Consider the following 17,831-nt stretch of genomic DNA (forward strand, 5'->3'; position numbering starts at 1 on the left):
CATAACAAGCTGTCAGATGTCCCTGGAGGATGTACTTCTGCCGTTTGGAAATTCAGATTTGGGGAATTATTTTTATTTTCTAAATCTTGCCTTAGTTGGAAAACACAGAAGCTCTAAAATCTTTATTTCCCCCAAACTTAAACATTCTGTTCAAGAAAACACTCAGTATTCAGGAAGGCTGTTTTTTCCCTAAGGAACCCTGGGAAACTGCCACCTTGTTCAAAACAAGATTCCTCTTGACTTTAATCCTAGTTATACCCTCAACAAGAGGCAGTGGTGTCTAGATACCATTTGGGGCAGGAATAGCTAGCTGACTAGTTCTCTTAACATTTATACTAAAAACTTGCTGGCATTGGAGAATGGGATCTGCAGTGGCACCTCTTAGCCACCGGGTGGCAGTCTGTCCACAGGCAGCTCCCAGGTTGCCCAGGAGACCACTTCCGCCTTAGCGTATTTTTGACACTTAAGATTTTACCTGGGTTCCAGTATTTCACAGGATGACTTCTTATTAAATCTCACTGAAAGGAGCCATAAATACAAGTCATGAAAAGTGTAAAGTTTAGCACAACACACACATTTGGGGCTTTACTCCTTTCTCGAAGCTGCATCGAAGCAGCCCCTCCGATTAAATGACCTGAATGCGACGTCTTGGTTCCTCCCCCTCTGAGGCGCTCAGGCCTTCGATAACGACTTGCTGAGGTTTCTCGCTTCTGATCTGCCTGGGAGCTTCCGTCGGGGAACCTGCCACCCTGCCGCCTCAGTGCTCCCGCCCCCGTTGTCATAGCAGCGCTAGACGGGCTCGGATGGCTAGATGGGGCCCCTGGCCGGGAGCAGACGAGCTGCCCGCCCCCACCTGGCTCCTCCCCGCCGGAGCTGGTCGCTTCCGGGGCTCAGTTCAGCTCTCACTTCCCGGAAGCCTTCCCTGGATCCCTCCGCCCAGGCTGAGCTTGGTGCGCTCCTTTCAGTAACAGGAATTATGGAGCACCAACCTCATGTCAGGTGCTGAGCTGGGGCCAGGCTGCACCATCAGCTGTCACGGTTTCTGGCTCCGAGGAGACAAGGAGGGGAGACTGTGATAAAGGACAGAAGTGATCCCGAGGTGCTGCCTGGAGAGGTGGCCCTGGAGCAGTGCTCCCAGACAGACCTGTCGCTGAGGACGCTTCTCCCCCGGCAGGAACTACCGAGAAGTAGGCCTGATGACAGGGAAGTTTTCAGATGCATTCTGGCCGCCCTGGTTCGTCTTCATACAGCTCGTTGGCTCCCTTGTGGACCAGGGGCTGTCGCTGAGTAGTTCTGAGGGGGCGGACAGGACCAGCAGCGGCAGCTCGCAGGAGAGTTAGAGATGCACGTTCTCGGGGCCCACCCAGACCTGCCGGATCAGATGGGTGGGCCCAGCAGGGGGTCCTCACATGCCTTGCAGGTGATGGGTGTGCGCTGGGGCTGGGGAACCGCTCCTCCTCCCGTGGTCCGGAGGAAGGCCGGTCAGCGCGTCCTCACCTCTCCTCCCGGGAAGGGCAGTCCTCTGGGTCTTGGGGAGGCCTGTCCTCCAGGCTGCTGTCCGCCCTCACTGGACTCCACTTGACAGCTCTCGACTGCATCTTCTGCCCTGTTTGAGCCAATGGCTCACGCGGAAAGGTGAGGCCAGAGCCTGCCGTGTGTGTGCGCGCGCGCGCGCGCGTGCACAGATGTACTCAGTCTCAGTGTCAGGGTCGCCCTTAAGCACTTTCTGGTGATCATCCCAGTTAATCAGGACTCATCCTTCCGGTCACTGGACCAGGTGGACTTGGCTGTGTCCAGCAGCGTGCCCAGGCGGCCACAGGTGGGGACAATGGCTGAGCTGTGCGTTTGTGGCTTTCTCTGCAGGAACGAGCTGGAGCGACAGTTCCTCGAATTGCTCCAGTTCAACATCAACGTGCCCTCCAGTGTTTATGCCAAGTATTATTTTGATCTTCGTTCTCTGGCGGAAGCCAACAACCTGAGCTTCCCCTTGGAGCCCCTTAGCAGGGAGAGGGCCCATAAGCTGGAGGTAAGAGGTGTTGGTGCCCGGCGGGTGCACTGCTGCCGACTGAGCTGTGTGCTCGCGGCAGTTCCTGATACTGCGTGTCGTAAAATAAGGACGAGGTGCCCTGGATTTAATTTGTACAACCTCATATTTTAATAACCTTATTAATGGCGGTTTTTACTTAATGTGCACTGATTGATTTTTAAGTCAAAGAAGTTTTTTAAAAACCCGTTTTTTAAAAAATGTACCCACAAAAAGAGTGTTCCCAGCATGCACTTTTATAAGGAAAAAGTTACCAGATGACCCTACCGATTGGGAATCCAAAAAAGTTTGATTCTGCCTTTTTATTTTTCATTTTTTCAAAGTATTTTCTCCACAGCCCAGTTAGAGCCAGGGCCAGCCCCTGTGGTCTTGGCCTGGGTTCTGGGCCATCACTGATAAGCTGTGTGACTCTTGTGTCTTGCACTTGTGTGTAGCTCAGCTTTGCACGTGCACCCAGCTCTTCCCATCCGACTTTGACGGCTGAAAGTGTGGGGACAAGGAGGCTCACGGGTTAGAGCCCTCCTTCAGAGGAGGCGCAGAGGCCCTCTGCACCTTCATCCCGAGTGTCCTCAGTGCCGAGGGCCGGCCAGGGCGAGGGCGCTGGCTCCCGGCTGACCTGATTACTTCCCCTCTGCCCCCAGGCCATCTCCCGCCTCTGTGAGGATAAGTACAAGGACCTGCGAAGACCCACGAGGAAGCGGTCAGCGAGTGCTGACAATCTGACTCTGCCCAGGTGGTCCCCGGCCATCATCTCCTAACCGTGGGCGTCCCCGCTGGAGGCCGTGCCATCCCTCAGTTTCTCCTTTAGTTCGAGAAAAGACAGTCTTGGGGTGGTTTGGTTTTGTTTCTCTCTTCCTTTTTTTAAAATTCATAGCTCCGCCAGGCTGCCTTGATGAGCGCCTCCGCGCCACGCGCACGCGCAGCAGGGCTCCGAGGACGCGAAGTCGGTACCGTGGGATCCAGTCCAGCCTTCCCCAGCCCCGGAACAGCGCTTCCTTCGTGGAGGAAAGACTCTAACCCTGGAGGAGGAAGGGAAGGGAAAGGAAGTCGGCTAGAGGCACGGAAAGCGGCTTGGCCACTTCCTAAGCCCCCCACCGTCGGTCAGTAGCCGGAACCGACAGGAAAGCCCGGCGTAGGTGACGAAGTTGGATGTGCATTCAAGTCACACGCCGCGTTCACCGCCCCACCTGGATCAGTATGTCCCGTAAGACTTCTTGCATTCCTTCTTGCTGCTTCTCGGGGGTTTGGGGGGGGGGGGATTTTTGTTTGTTTTCTTCTGTTTTGGTTTTGGTCCCACAGAGCAGAGAATATAGTTTGTACCCACCATGGCACAGACATCCAAATAAATAGTACTGGCTGTTTCTCTCTGCACAACTCCTGCGAGCTGTCTTCTGAGCTTTCTTCCTCTCCAGGGGGAGCACTTGTCACGTTTCTGTGCACCTTTATTTTAGCCGGTTTTCTCCACAGTGGCAGAATCAACTTGACTGTAGTGCTGAACCAAACGTAGCCCTTTCCCCCGACTCCTCCCCCCGGGAACATTCTAGATCACATGGGTGCTTGTGCCTTCTGGTCCTGCGGTGGTTTCTCTCTGCCCTGACGTCCTGGTGGAGGCTGCTCCCCCGCGGCCCGCGTGGGAGCCCTTCCTCCCCCTGCCCACCCCCTCCTCTACTTCCACGTCCATTGTGCAAGCAATATTCCTCTCAATTTTTATATGTTTACTTTAAATCAAAGTTAGTCTATTTGTATAAAATTTTTTAAAAATCTAAAATTTAAAAAAACGGGGGTGGGGGTGGGTATTCCCGTGGAAGATCATTGAAGGGCAAAATGTTCCTATTTACTGAGGTATTTTTCACAGAATGATTGAATAAAAAACTCAACTTGCATTTTCATTGTGGGTGCTTAGTGAAGTTATACAAAATTAAACTGTGAAGGTTTATGCGTCATTAATTATGACCACCTCTTTTCGTTTCTGACTATCCCTCATTTCCTTATGGGCTGGATAAAAATCTGTTACAGCAAGTAAAATTAAAGGGTTAACGATAGAATACCACGTCAGTCTTAAGAATCTGGGTCAGTGAAGCATACAATGCTTTGGGGTTTGCACATTTTCTTGGGTCACAAATGACAGAGGTTTCTAAGTTTCTCCTTCATCAGGTCTTTGAGGCAAATGGCAGCAGAAATCTGTGTTTCACCTTCCTCCTGTGTGAGCTTGGAAGACTTTGGAATCTTAGGTTATTAGTCTGTGCCCTAAACTCATCCACCTGCTCCCCAGACATGCCTGCTCCAGATGAGACATGCTTTGCTTAATGGGAGGGACTCGGAAACACCCAGCATCCCAAGAACACCAAGCCAAGTACTAGTCAGGTTCTGTGAAATTTGTATCATGTGTAAATGGAACTGTTTGGGCCAGAAATACTGTCAGATTCTTTCTGGCTTAAACTTTCAAAAGCAAACAAGCAGAATATGAAAAGTTAATTATCTTTCCATTATAATTGTGTTGATACACTCTGTATGGGTTCCAGAATCAGCTTCTCTCGTCAAGTAAGAGTTGGATTTAGAATTTGAAATAGAGACCTAAACATATAGAAAATATCATTTTATATTCCCTAATCTATATAGCTTAAAAAGGGACATATTTTCTTAACTGAATACGAATACCTCTCAAATTAGTTCCTCCCATGTAAAGTATCGTATTTTACCCAACATCCATTTCAGGAAAGAGGTTCTGCTGCCTTTAAAGCAGACATCTTATTTTTATCCCTTTTATTTGAATGAGAGAGATTTGAAAATTGAATTATGTAAATATTTCAATGCATCTGCTATTATTTTATGGAGTTTATTAAACTACTTAAAAAAATTGTATAGTCTATTTATTGTATGTATGTACATACAGTCTGGTAACTGAAAGTGGGTTCCGTAAAACCTGACTCAGTCTTGTTTAGACTATGAATATTGTTTTAGCCCTGTGCACTGGACTCTACCTCTGTATAGGAAAATTTTCCATATAAATGAGCATTGATCTGTATTAATTGGTTATGTTTCTTACACTAAGGATTTTTAAAACTCTGCTGTAAGTGTAGATTTCAGTTTTACTTTTGCAGTGTGAATCACTTGACACAAAGGTAGATACTTTAGGTTTGTTTTATTTTTCTACATGATGATGGAGACTTACATTTTGTTCTCTGGTTTGTTCTAAGTTTGCCAAAAAAACACCCGACAACAACCAGTACAGTACCTATTGATAAATCATCGTGATGTAATTTGTTTGCAAGGTGATTCATGCCCTACAATTAAAGCTGTATTGCTATTTAGGAACACATTGTCTTAGTGTAGTTTTTGAATGGACAGTTTTCATCATTAATGAAGGATGAAGAAAACCACACAATTTACTGACTTTAAGTTTAGATTTGACTTAACAAATGAAAGTATCTCAATGAATTTTTCCTTTTTGGCTTTTTTTTCTTTTTAAACTGGGAGAAGAGAAAGAAGTCAGGGATTTAAAACCAAATTGGAGGGCAAGGTGGGAGGTCCTACCAAGATCCCCGACGTGCCCTGTGCCTTATGCGCTGCCTGAGGCCATCGTCTGGCTCCTCTCCCGGTCTGGCTGGCTTCCCGAGCCTCTCCTTTTGGCCTTTGGCAAGACCATCTCCATCTTGGGCTTTCCCTTGGGTCTGGGGGTTTTGATCCTCAGCTGAGCTGCAGAGCAGAATTTTGGGAGTGAGCGACTCTGATCCTTTCAGGCTGCTTTTGGTAACCTCTCACCTGGGGCTGTATTTTACAGCTTTGAATTTTTTAAATAATAAAATATAATTCCTAGTTCATTGTAGGTACTTATTGTTAGATAAATGGATACAGAGAGCAAATAGTGCCTACCTTCCTGCTGCATTTTTTGAATATGACACTGAGATAAAATTGAACAGGTTTTGTGGATGCTGAGTGAACCAGTTCTTTTCAAGAGCAGTGGAGAAGTGTTGTTATGTGTTCGGTAGGTGCTGAGTGATCCTCAGAAGGACTGGGGCCTCCTGGAGGCCTAGCAGAGCTCTCCACTTGTGTAGCAATGCCCTGTTTCATCTGTGATCCCTTCAGCCCCCTTGGCTTCAGTGGAGTCAGCGTCTCAAGACTCCCATTGGATGGATCATGGAGACATGGATTGTCTCCTGAAAGGCCAACCAGGGAGCCCCTAACCTTGTTGAAAAAGAGAAGGAAGTAGGGAACATACCCTCGAGTGAAATGGGAAAAGGACACTGAAGGACTAATTTGGGATTCGTATTTTAAGCTCTGTGGGTTGCAAGGAAGGCCCCTGCACACAAGTGCATGCAGGTCATGACTGGCAGCCCCCGAACACCGAGCCTTCCCAGCACTTCTGCACCGAAAACAGATCATCCCGCAGGTGCCAGCAGACCCCATCAGGGGAAGGGAGGCGTGCAGGGGCTCGCAGTTGCCAGGGCTGCTGGACTCGGACCGGCCTGGGGCAGGGGCTTCCTTCCACTTCTTCCTAGTAGGTTTTCTTACTAAGTTTGCATGTCTGGAGCTGCTCAAGGTCAACAGTGTCACTTTCCATTAGAAGCGTTCATCTCTGACTTGAAAGGGTCACAGGAGGCCTCTGTGTGTCTGCATCGCTGTGAGCGTGGGCTGTAGGTCAATGCCCGGGAGGTCCTGGTACCCACGTTGTCCATCGTAGGTCTTGTAGGAAGCACCCTGGAGGAACCTGTGTCCTTTAGGGACTCGGTCTGGGTAGGGAGCTTTATTCCTTAAAGAACTTTGTTTCAACAGAATGCAGGATAAAAGTACGGCATTCCAAAGTAACTGCCATTTTGAACAAAAATATTAAATGTAACTAGAACTTAGGCATAACATTTATAGTAACAAACATTGGTATTGATTTGTATTGTAATGGAACCTTGGGTTTCAGTCTCAGACCAAAGTTAACTTGCTTTGCCACCTTGGACAAGTTACTTCACCTCTCTGGATCACTCAGTGAATTTGACTGGCAGAGATACACTTGCTCTCGTTTTCACCACCTGTCTTACTGTTTCTAAACACACTCTGCTCAGCCATTCTTGCATCACGATTGGTGGATGCTGCTCTGCATGGATGTAGGAAGGCTGGACCCACTGAAAGACAAGTCCGAGCTTATCTGTGAGTTTCCCCGGGGAAATCGGTTGTCTCTTCCAGGGCGCCCTCCCAAAGAAGGGTGGCCGTCGGCAGATACAGCTGTTCTTAAGAGGAGGATGTGGTATCCAGAATTCAGCTGCTGTCTGTCCTTCCTGGGTCTGCCCTAATGCACCTCAATCTGCAGCTTGTCCAGTTGGGTCTTACTGTACCTTGTGGTTCTTGTCCATGTTGATGGACAATGAAAATCTTGCAACAGTGAAGTTGGGTGTTGGAATCCTCCCCTGACAAATGTCTTGAGAAGACATCTTTGTGTTAGCCCCCAGGTGATGCTTCTCCTTCTTAGACCTGCAGACCCAAAGCTCTGGGGGCCACCCTGGAGGAGGAGGCCTTCACTCCCACCCTGTGGCACTTCCGTGGAACTTGGCCACTTGCAGGCTTCCCAGATCTGCCTCTGCTCACCAGCTCCTGGATCTTCTGCAAAGGACTTGCATTTGGGGGGATCAAAGGAGTTGGGGGTCCACTCCAAAGAGAAGAGCCGCATTTGGGGGCAGCATAAGGTAAAGCAGTGACTGTGCAGGGTCAGGGCACACGGTCTGGCAAGTCTCAGAGCTTGGCTGGATTCCCAGAGCTTCATCTTTCTTTAAAGCAAAGAAATGTGTCACCCCCTGGGTCACCCTAAGATCCTTCCACTCCTAATACTCAGTTATCCTACGAATCACTTAGTTATTCTGAGATTTCCAGGAGCACTGTTGGGACTCACAAGAGATTTACTCACCCCTGCAATATTACGAAAACAAACACAGAATTTGGGAAAGCCTACCGTGAAGCGTTCCAAGGTCTCACCGGGGAGGGAAAGACGAATCTGGTTGGTGCATTTTCTGCTTCCAGTCAGGACCGTGAGTGTGCAGGTGGCCCACTGTCACTGAGGCAAAGTGGACACAGAAGGCCTGGGGCACCATGGGGATGGGACCACCAGGGCGACGGGACCACGTACAAACGGGTTCGACCAAGGCAGGAGGCAAGGAGACTTCATGCAGATGTTCATCTGACGAGAGTCCCAGGCGGTAACTGATCACCCTCTTGTGTTTCTGGTTCTTTTTCTTCTTCATCATCATCTTGTATTTTCATTTTTATTATATTTGATCGTTATCTGCATCTCTTCTATCAGCTTTTATAGTCCTATACTGACTGATGGCCTTTCAGAAGGTCAACAGTGGATTTAAAAGTACATTGGTAAGGAAAGACAAGATAGGGGTAGGGGGAGTAAGAAGTACTAACTACTATGTATAAAATGAATAAGCTACAAGGATATATTGTATAGCACAGGGAATAGAGCTGATGTTTTATAATAACTATAAATGGAGTATAACCTTTAAAAATTGTGAATCACTGAAATTTATATAATATTATAAATCAACTATACCTCAATAAAATATAGTAATAAACAATAATAAAAGCTTACAGAAAGTATTAAAAAAGTACATTGGTAAAGTAGATTGGCCTATAGATAAAGTGACTCTTTTAAAGCTTATGTTATTAAATGTAATGGGGAATTTAATTGGTGAGATTTTAATGTCTTCAAATATTTATGGCTATTCTGCTTTTTCATTTTTCAGAATTTCTCTCAGGCTTCCAAGATTTAAAAACAAAAAGGTTTTGTTAACACATAGTGAAAAATACATTTCTGTGACATCTTTGTAAGATTATTTCATGGTGCTGTAATCTGAGCCCTCTTTGGAAGAAACGTGGATTTAAATTACAGAAGAGTTCCCTGATTATTGATTTCTGAAGGATTGAAAAAGTTAATGGTACAAGGGAGAAAATGGTACACTAAAACTCTTAAGGCATCCCCAAAGAGCTCTTGTTCATTAAGCCTTAGTGAATTCTTCAACATGCAGCCCCTCTTTTCCCGACTTTGTTTATTCAGCAAAGCCAAGAATGTGACCCCCCCCCAAATTTTTTACACAAAATTAAAATGCTATGTACTCATCAGAATAGTCAGAATCTTATTTTCCTTCTTAACTTACAAGTAGTGATCATGCAGTGAAGTAGATGTTCCATGTTGCTGCTAATTTTAGTTTGTCAGCATTTTCTGGAAGCAACCAAAAGTCATATGTATTTAGACAGCTATGATTTCTGCCAACCCAGCTGGCTTCAGGAACTGGGGGCGGGGGGTGGTTCATTCTTACTTTATGCCGAAATCTGTTTGGGATGATGGCTGTTACCATTGGTCTTTTGACCTCTGATTTGCATTTATTTGAAAAATTTGAGTTGATTGTCCTTAATAAATAATCCCATTCCTATGTATTCTTACTTGGATAGCCCATGAAAACAAAAATCAGAGTTTAATTCACTGAGTAAAGCATTAGCCTTATTTTATAAGTGCTAAAGAGCAAGCATAATTTATTGCACAAATAAAACGAATAGTATGTGATTTTTTTCCTTAAATTCCTGCAGACACATGGATTTGGAATTCCTTTTCTAATTTGTGATTTTTCTTCCCAGGAACACACTGGCTTACCACGCCTCACAGCACAAAGTGATACATTTCATGTCCTTAGGCTAAAATATTCTAGTAGATCCATTTTCAGAACTTAATCCCAGTCTTGAAATATTTAAATTCTTTTTTATATTTATTCCCCGGCATGAGCCTGACGCCTTGCATACATTGTTAATCCTTTGGGTGAAAGAGGATCAACCCAACAGAAACATTCCTCTTTACATTACCTCCTTGTGGAATAAGGAAGGAGCAGAAAGGGATGTAAGAACTTGTTCATCTAGAATCAGAAAATCTCAGTGTTGGAATCATCATCCACATTCATTTTCAGATGAGGAAATTAGGTTCAGGATGTGAAATGAACATGAAGGTCAAGTCTGGCTTTGGCTTTGGTAGCTAACAAATAATTGGTCCTGATGGGAACCATGTTGATTTTTCACCTTGAGTACCTTGAGGATTAAAACCTCATTGCAAACCAATAATTATGTAAGTGTTGATATTCAAAAGTCACACGTTCATAACTCCGTTCCATTTGAATCTATCCTTCATTTAAGATGAACACAACTGACGGAAGTTATGGATCCCATGTTGAACTGAGTTGCTGACTATGAAGCTAATAAGTCTAAAGCTTCCCTGACATCTACATTCCTGATTACATATTTGCAGCAATGAACCTAAAAGATCAATGTTATATTTACAAACTCCAGTGGTAAAATATGTGGACAGATCCTGCATACAGTTGGACATAATTTAAAATGTATGCCTCGTCCTTGGAGCTGTTCCTTTTATGCCACTCTTTACAGTCAGTAAGGACTCAGGGAGCCCTCCATGTGCACACAGTGCTGTGCTGATAAAAGAAGGGAAAGACACTGTCCCTGCCCTTCTGGAGCTTACAGTTGAAGTACAAAGATGAAGTGTTTTTTTCTCATAAATGAGGGGACAATAGGAAATTAGAATATAGACAGAATGGAATTAGAATATAGACAGAATCTATGGATCTAAGGATCATATACTTATAGCTTAGTGAAAATAGGCTAATGGACTACAGAAGTCAGGAAAGGCTTCCTAGCAGATGTGGGACTGTGGCGGAGCCCTGGAATCTTTGTAGGATACAAACTGGAAGAGAAAAGGGATTCTAAGCAAAGATAACAAGTGTGGCATGGTGAGGCTGAGGACCAGTGTGAAAGGATAAAAATATGTGCAGTACATCCAAGGGATACTGAGTAAGCAGGGCTGGGTTTGTCGGACCTGGAAACCTGGGCTTCTGCCAGGAGAGATCGGATCTGTGTGCTCACATTTTCATTCCTCCAACAAGGCAGCTGCTGGAGATAACTGCCTGGCCTCAGATGAGTTCTGCTATGGATTAGCTCTGTGACCCCAAGCAAATCACTTAACCTTTCTGAACCTCCATTCTCGCATCTGTAAAGCGAGGACCAAAATAGTACTTACCTCCTAGGACGAATGAAGATTCAGATGAGAAGAGAACCCGTGCCTGGAACACAGTGAATGTTCAGTATGTGTTCGATATATTTTGATTCTGGCCTGCTGCCTGTAAGGACCAGGCTTCCTAGGCAAGCCCTTCATCCTACTTCGCTCACCTAGAGAAGATCATCCTGAACGCAGAGAGGACATGGCAGCAGCAGCATCCTGTAGAAAGCCATTCTCTGAGTCATCCCCGAGGACCGCAGGCTGGGGACTGAGGCAGCCTAGGCCACAGACTCAGCCTTCGCTTTTGCAGAGTCAAGAGACCCAGAAGGGCTGGGCAGGGTAGCTGAGGAGAAAGGAAGCACAAGAGGAAGTAAGTTTTCTCAGTGGGGATGAATCATCCAGTAGCTATTTGAACCCGTTTCCCCAGGGAGCATCCTTGCCTCAGACAGGAACCCAGCAGAGTTAGAGCCAATGACATGGGCATCAGCTTTGGCTTCACTGGAATGGCTAACATGCTCACATCCCCAAGCCCTCCCAGCTGCCATTTATACATGGAGAATGAACCCTTGGCCACACACCACGAGAAGGAAGAGTGACTTGGTCTCCCCATGCCATTAAAGAGTTTCCAGTGCCTCAAAACGCAACTAGTAAACAAGCACTAAAAGATCTGCATTGAAGGTCACCTCTGCCCGGGAGCTGCTGCCAACAGTCCTGGCCTTGTAGCACGTGCACAGAAAAAACACAAACTACACTCGCGAGTGGGATTCTCTACTTGGAATCCTGTCCCACTTCTGGAAAAAGTGTTCTCGGTTACAGTGTCAGAACTGAGGCTTCTGGCTACGGAAAAGTAATTAAAAGCTTATTACAGTTGCCAGGGAAATGATGTTCAAGAGGAATTTTCTATGTTATTTTATTCCATCTCTTCTTTGTATTCTATTTGTGGCTGCACTGCACAGCATGCAGGATCTTAGTTCCCCAACCAGGGATCGAACCTGGTCCTCCTGCAATGGAAGCTTGGAGTCTTAACCACTGGACCACCAGGGAAGTCCCAAACACCTTTTTTTTTTCTAGAGGAATTTTAAGTTATTTAAACGCGGTAACTTTGTGAATTCCAAGCAAACTCAATTACACAAATTCAAAAAAAGGAGCGATTCCAAGAGTTTCTTTCAATTCAGATTTTAGTCAGTTCAAAGGAAATCTTGCTGCTAAGGCTAATGCCTTCTCTTGATCTCTTTATATGTCTGCTTTAGGACAGTGGAGATCAAGAGCGTAAAGAAGAGGGATTTTCTTTAGTGTTCATTTTTATTTACATTGTTGCATAAGGTCTCTGTTCCCTCCATACTGTTGAGACATATTCTAGAGGGAGAGACCACCCCTTGCTTGTGTCTCCACAGCTGGCTGGGGTCAGGCTGGTGTGCGTTCAGGAAAGAGCAGCCAAGAAGTAAAGAAAGCGTTTCCTTCTTGCTGTGTATGTGCTTGTTAAAGCTGCAGAAACAAAACATCCCTTCACTTCACTTTTTTGAAAGGGTGGATGGAGTTTCCGGTAAAATATCTACCCAGAATGAACATCTCTAGTTAGGCATGGGTGGGAAATTAAATTCTGGTATTGATTGATTCTCTCTGCTCCTGTCACAATAAGCTATAATAATTTATTATATAAATTATTATGTATATAATTATATAATAATATAATATATTAATATATAATAATATATTATATATAATTTATTATATTTATTATGATTCAGTCTGGGAGTAAATCCACTGTGTGAAGGTCTCCAATTCACTGACACCATTAATCTGATAATTAGAGCAGTGATCACTGAGGGAATCCAGGGATGGAGGAACGGGCCAGGCCTGGCTTAATTCTTTTGTCTTATCCTCACCCTGACTCTGAGGCAGATATTCCAAAATGCCACAAGCCCCTTCCATTCTTCCTGACTAATGACAAAACTCCCTATTCCTCAGTAATACATTGTCCCTTCTCTTGATAAATTCTGAATGTCTTTTCCTCATCTGTAAAATTGGGTTAGTGATGCTTATTGCAGGGGATTGAAAGGATTCAATGAGAAAATATCTGTAAGGCCCATGGCAATAGGCCAACTCTGTGCTGTGACTGCCCTTCCTGCCTGTGGTATTAGAATCACCTCCTGATGGAATTGCCACGGGCAAGTAAACCAGATCCACACATTCGTTGTAAATGTGATTGTTTGCTACCCTGGGTAGCTCTTCATATAAACCAAAGGGGTTCTGATTTGGGGTTTCTTTGTTTAAACAAAACATCCACTGGGGTGCCCCTCCCTCCCTGCGGCCTGAGTCAGAGCCCCCGAATCAGCGGTTCCTTTAACCCCGTCCTGTCTGAGTAAAGAACAGACGCCCTCCTGCGACCTACACGCAGAGGCGGGGCCAAATCCAGAACTGAGCCCCTGAGAGATGTGAGAACAAAGAAGAGAAAGGGAAATCTCTCCCAGCAGCCTCAGGAGCAGCGGATTAAAGCTCCACAATCAACAGAATGTACCCTGCATCTGTGGAATACATGAATAGACAACGAATCATCCCAAACTGCGGAGGTGGACTTTGAGGGCAAGATTTATGATTTTTTCCCCTTTTCCTCTTTTTCCGTGTGGATGAAAGGCTCTTGGTGCTGCAGCCAGGAGTCAGTGCTGTGCCTCTGAGGTGGGAGAGCCAAATTCAGGACACTGGTCCACAAGAGACCTCCCAGCTCCACATAATACCAAACGGCGAAAATCTCCCAGAGATCTCCATCTCAACACCAGCACCCAGCTTCACTCAACGACCAGCAAGCTACAGTGCTGGACACCCTATGCCAAACAGCTAGCAAGACAGGAACATAACCCCAACCATTAGCAGAGAGACTGCCTAAAATCATAATAAGTCCACAGACACCCCAAAACACACCACCAGACGTGGACCTGCCCACCAGAAAGACAAGATCCAGCCTCATCCACCAGAACACAGGCACTAGTCCCCTCCACCAAGAAGCCTACACAACCCACTGAACCAACCTTAGCCACTGGAGGACAGACACCAAAAACAACGGGAACTACGAACCTGCAGCCTGCAAAAAGGAGACCCCAAACACAGTAATATAAGCAAAATGAGAAGACAAAAAAAAACACAGCAGATGAAGGAGCAAGATAAAAACCCACCAGACCGAACAAATGAAGAGGAAATAGGCAGTCTACCTGAAAAAGAATTCAGAATAATGATAGTAAAGATGATCCAAAATCTTGGAAATAGAATGGACAAAATGCAAGAAACATTTAACAAGGACCTAGAAGAACTAAAGATGAAACAAACAACGATGAACAACACAATAAATGAAATTAAAAGTACTCTAGATGGGATCAATAGCAGAATAACTGAGGCAGAGAACGGATAAGTGACCTGGAAGATAAAATAGTGGAAATAACTACTGCAGAGCAGAATAAAGAAAAAAGAATGAAATGAACTGAGGACAGTCTCAGAGACCTCTGGGACAACATTAAACGCACCAACATTCGAATTATAGGGGTTCCAGAAGAAGAAGAGAAGAAGAAAGGGACTGAGAAAATATTTGAAGAGATTATAGTTGAAAACTTCCCTAATATGGGAAAGGAAATAGTTAATCAAGTCCAGGAAGCACAGAGAGTCCCATACAGGATAAATCCAAGGAGAAATACGCCAAGACACATATTAATCAAACTGTCAAAAATTAAATACAAAGAAAACATATTAAAAGCAGCAAGGGAAAAACAACAAATAACACACAAGGGAATCCCCATAAGATTAACAGCTGATCGTTCAGCAGAAACTCTGCAAGGCAGAAGGGACTGGCAGGACATATTTAAAGTGATGAAGGAGAAAAACCTGCAACCAAGATTACTCTACCCAGCAAGGATCTCATTCAGATTTGATGGAGAAATTAAAACCTTTACAGACAAGCAAAAGCTGAGAGAGTTCAGCACCACCAAACCAGCTCTACAACAACTGCTAAAGGAACTTCTCTAGGCAAGAAACACAAGAGAAGGAAAAGACCTACAATAACGAACCCAAAACAATTAAGAAAATGGGAACAGGAACATACATATCGATAATTACCTTAAATGTAAATGGATTAAATGCTCCCACCAAAAGACACAGATTGGCTGAATGGATGCAAAAACAAGACCCATATATTTGCTGTCTACAAGAGACCCACTTCAGACCTAGAGACACATACAGACTGAAAGTAAGGGGATGGAAAAAGATATTTCATGCAAATGGAAACCAAAAGAAAACTGGAGTAGCAATTCTCATATCAGACAAAATAGACTTTAAAATAAAGACTATTAGAAGAGACAAAGAGGGACACTACATAATGATCAAGAGATCGATCCAAGAAGAAGATATAACAATTGTAAATATTTATATACCCAACATAGGAGCACCTCAATACCTAAGGCAAATAGTAACAGCCATAAAAGGGGAAATCGACAGTAACACATTCATAGTAGGGGACTTTAACACCCCACTTTCACCAATGGACAGATCATCCAAAAAGAAAATAAATAAGGAAACACAAGCTTTAAATGATACATTAAACAAGATGGACTTAATTGATATTTATAGGACATTCCATCCAAAAACAACAGAATACACATTTTTCTCAAGTGTTCATGGAACATTCTCCAGCATAGATCATATCTTGGGTCACAAGTCAAGCCTTGGTAAATTTAAGAAAATTGAAATTGTTTCAAGTATCTTTTCTGACCACAACACTATGAGACTAGATATCAATTACAGGAAAAGATCTGTGAAAAATACAAACACATGGAGGCTAAACAATACACTACTTAATAACGAAGTGATCACTGAAGAAATCAAAGAGGAAATCAAAAAATTCCTAGAAACAAATGACAATGGAGACACGACAACCCAAAATCTATGGGATGCAGCAAAAGCAGTTCTAAGAGGGAAGTTTATAGCAATAGAATCCTACTTTAAGAAACAGGAAACATCTCGAATAAACAACCCAACCTTGCACCTAAAGCAATTAGAGAAAGAAGAACAAAAAAACCCAAAGTTAGCAGAAGGAAAGAAATCATAAATATCAGATCAGAAATAAATGAAGAAGAAATGAAGGTAACGATAGCAAAGATCAATAAAACTAAAAGCTGGTTCTTTGAGAAGATAAACAAAATTGATAAACCATTAGCCAGACTCATCAAGAAAAAAAGGGAGAAGACTCAAATCAATAGAATTAGAAATGAAAAAGGGGAAGTAACAACTGACACTGCAGAAATACAAAAGATCATGAGAGATTACTACAAGCAACTCTATGCCAATAAAATGGACAACCTGGAAGAAATGGACAAATTCTTAGAAATGCACAACCTGCCAAGACTGAACCAGGAAGAAATAGAAAATATGAACAGACCAGTCACAAGTACTGAAATTGAAACTGTGATTTAAAATCTTCCAACAAACAAAAGCCCAGGACCAGATGGCTTCACAGGCGACTTCTATCAAACATTTAGAGAAGAGCTAACACCTATCCTCAAACTCTTCCAAAATATAGCAGAGGGAGGAACACTCCCAAACTCATTCTACGAGGCCACCGTCACCTTGATACCAAAACCAGGCAAGGATGTCACAAAGAAAGAAAACTACAGGCCAATATCACTGATGAACACAGATGCAAAAATCCTCAACAAAATACTAGCAAACAGAATCCAACAGCACATTAAAAGGATCATACACCATGATCAAGTGGGGTTTATTCCAGGAATGCAAGGATTGTTCAATATACGCAAAACAATCAATGTGATAAACCATATTAACAAATTGAAAGAGAAAATCCATATGATCATCTCAATAGATGCAGAGGAAGCTTTTGACAAAATTCAACACCGATTTATGATAAAAACCCTGCAGAAAGTAGGCATAGAGGGAACTTTCCTCAACATAATAAAGGCCGTTTATGACAAACCCACAGCCAACATCGTCCTCAATGGTGAAAAACTGAAAGCATTTCCACTAAGATCAGGAACAAGATAAGGTTGCTCACTCTCACCACTCTTATTCAACATAGTTTTGGAAGTTTTAGCCACAGCAATTAAAGAAGAAAAGGAAATAAAAGGAATCCAAATGGGAAAAGAAGAAGTAAAGCTGTCACTGTTTGCAGATGACATACTATACATAGAGAATCCTAAAGAAGCTACCAGAAAACTACTAGAGCTAATCAATGAATTTGGTAAAGTAGTAGGATACAAAATTAATGCACAGCAATCTCTGGCATTCCTATACACTAATGATGAAAAATCTGAAAGTGAAATCAAGAAAACACTCCCATTTACCACTGCAACAAAAATATCTAGGAATAAACCTACCTAAGAAGACAAAAGACCTGTATGCAGAAAATTATAAGACACTGATGAAAGAAATTAAAGATGATACAAATAGATGGAGAGATATACCATGTTCTTGGATTGGAAGAATCAACATTGTGAAAATGACTCTACTACCCAAAGCAATCTACAGATTCAATGGAATCCCTATCAAACTACCACTGGTATTTTTCACAGAACTAGAACAAAAAATTTCACAATTTGTATGGAAACACAAAAGACCCCGAAGAGCCAAAGCAATCTTGAGAACAAAAAACGGAGCTGGAGGAATCAGGCTCCCTGACTTCAGACTATACTACAAAGCTTCAGTAATGAAGACAGTATGGTACTGGCACAAAAACAGAAAGATCAAAGGAAC

General features: G+C 43.7%; 1 protein-coding gene across 1 annotated transcript in view; it reads left to right on the top strand.

Moving 5' to 3' along the window:
* CCNY (cyclin Y) overlaps positions 1–5,359 on the top strand; it is a 127,930-nt gene extending 122,571 nt beyond the window's left edge. Inside the window, exons 9-10 of the mRNA XM_030837024.3 lie at positions 1,864–2,026; positions 2,686–5,359. Of these exons, the coding sequence (XP_030692884.1) occupies positions 1,864–2,026; positions 2,686–2,802 (280 nt within the window). The 3' untranslated portion in view covers positions 2,803–5,359. The remainder of the gene's footprint in view (positions 1–1,863; positions 2,027–2,685) is intronic.
* The last annotated feature ends 12,472 nt before the right edge of the window (positions 5,360–17,831 follow it).

The sequence above is a fragment of the Globicephala melas genome, chromosome 2 (assembly GCF_963455315.2).
Source record: "Globicephala melas chromosome 2, mGloMel1.2, whole genome shotgun sequence".
Taxonomy (NCBI): Eukaryota; Metazoa; Chordata; class Mammalia; order Artiodactyla; family Delphinidae; genus Globicephala; species Globicephala melas.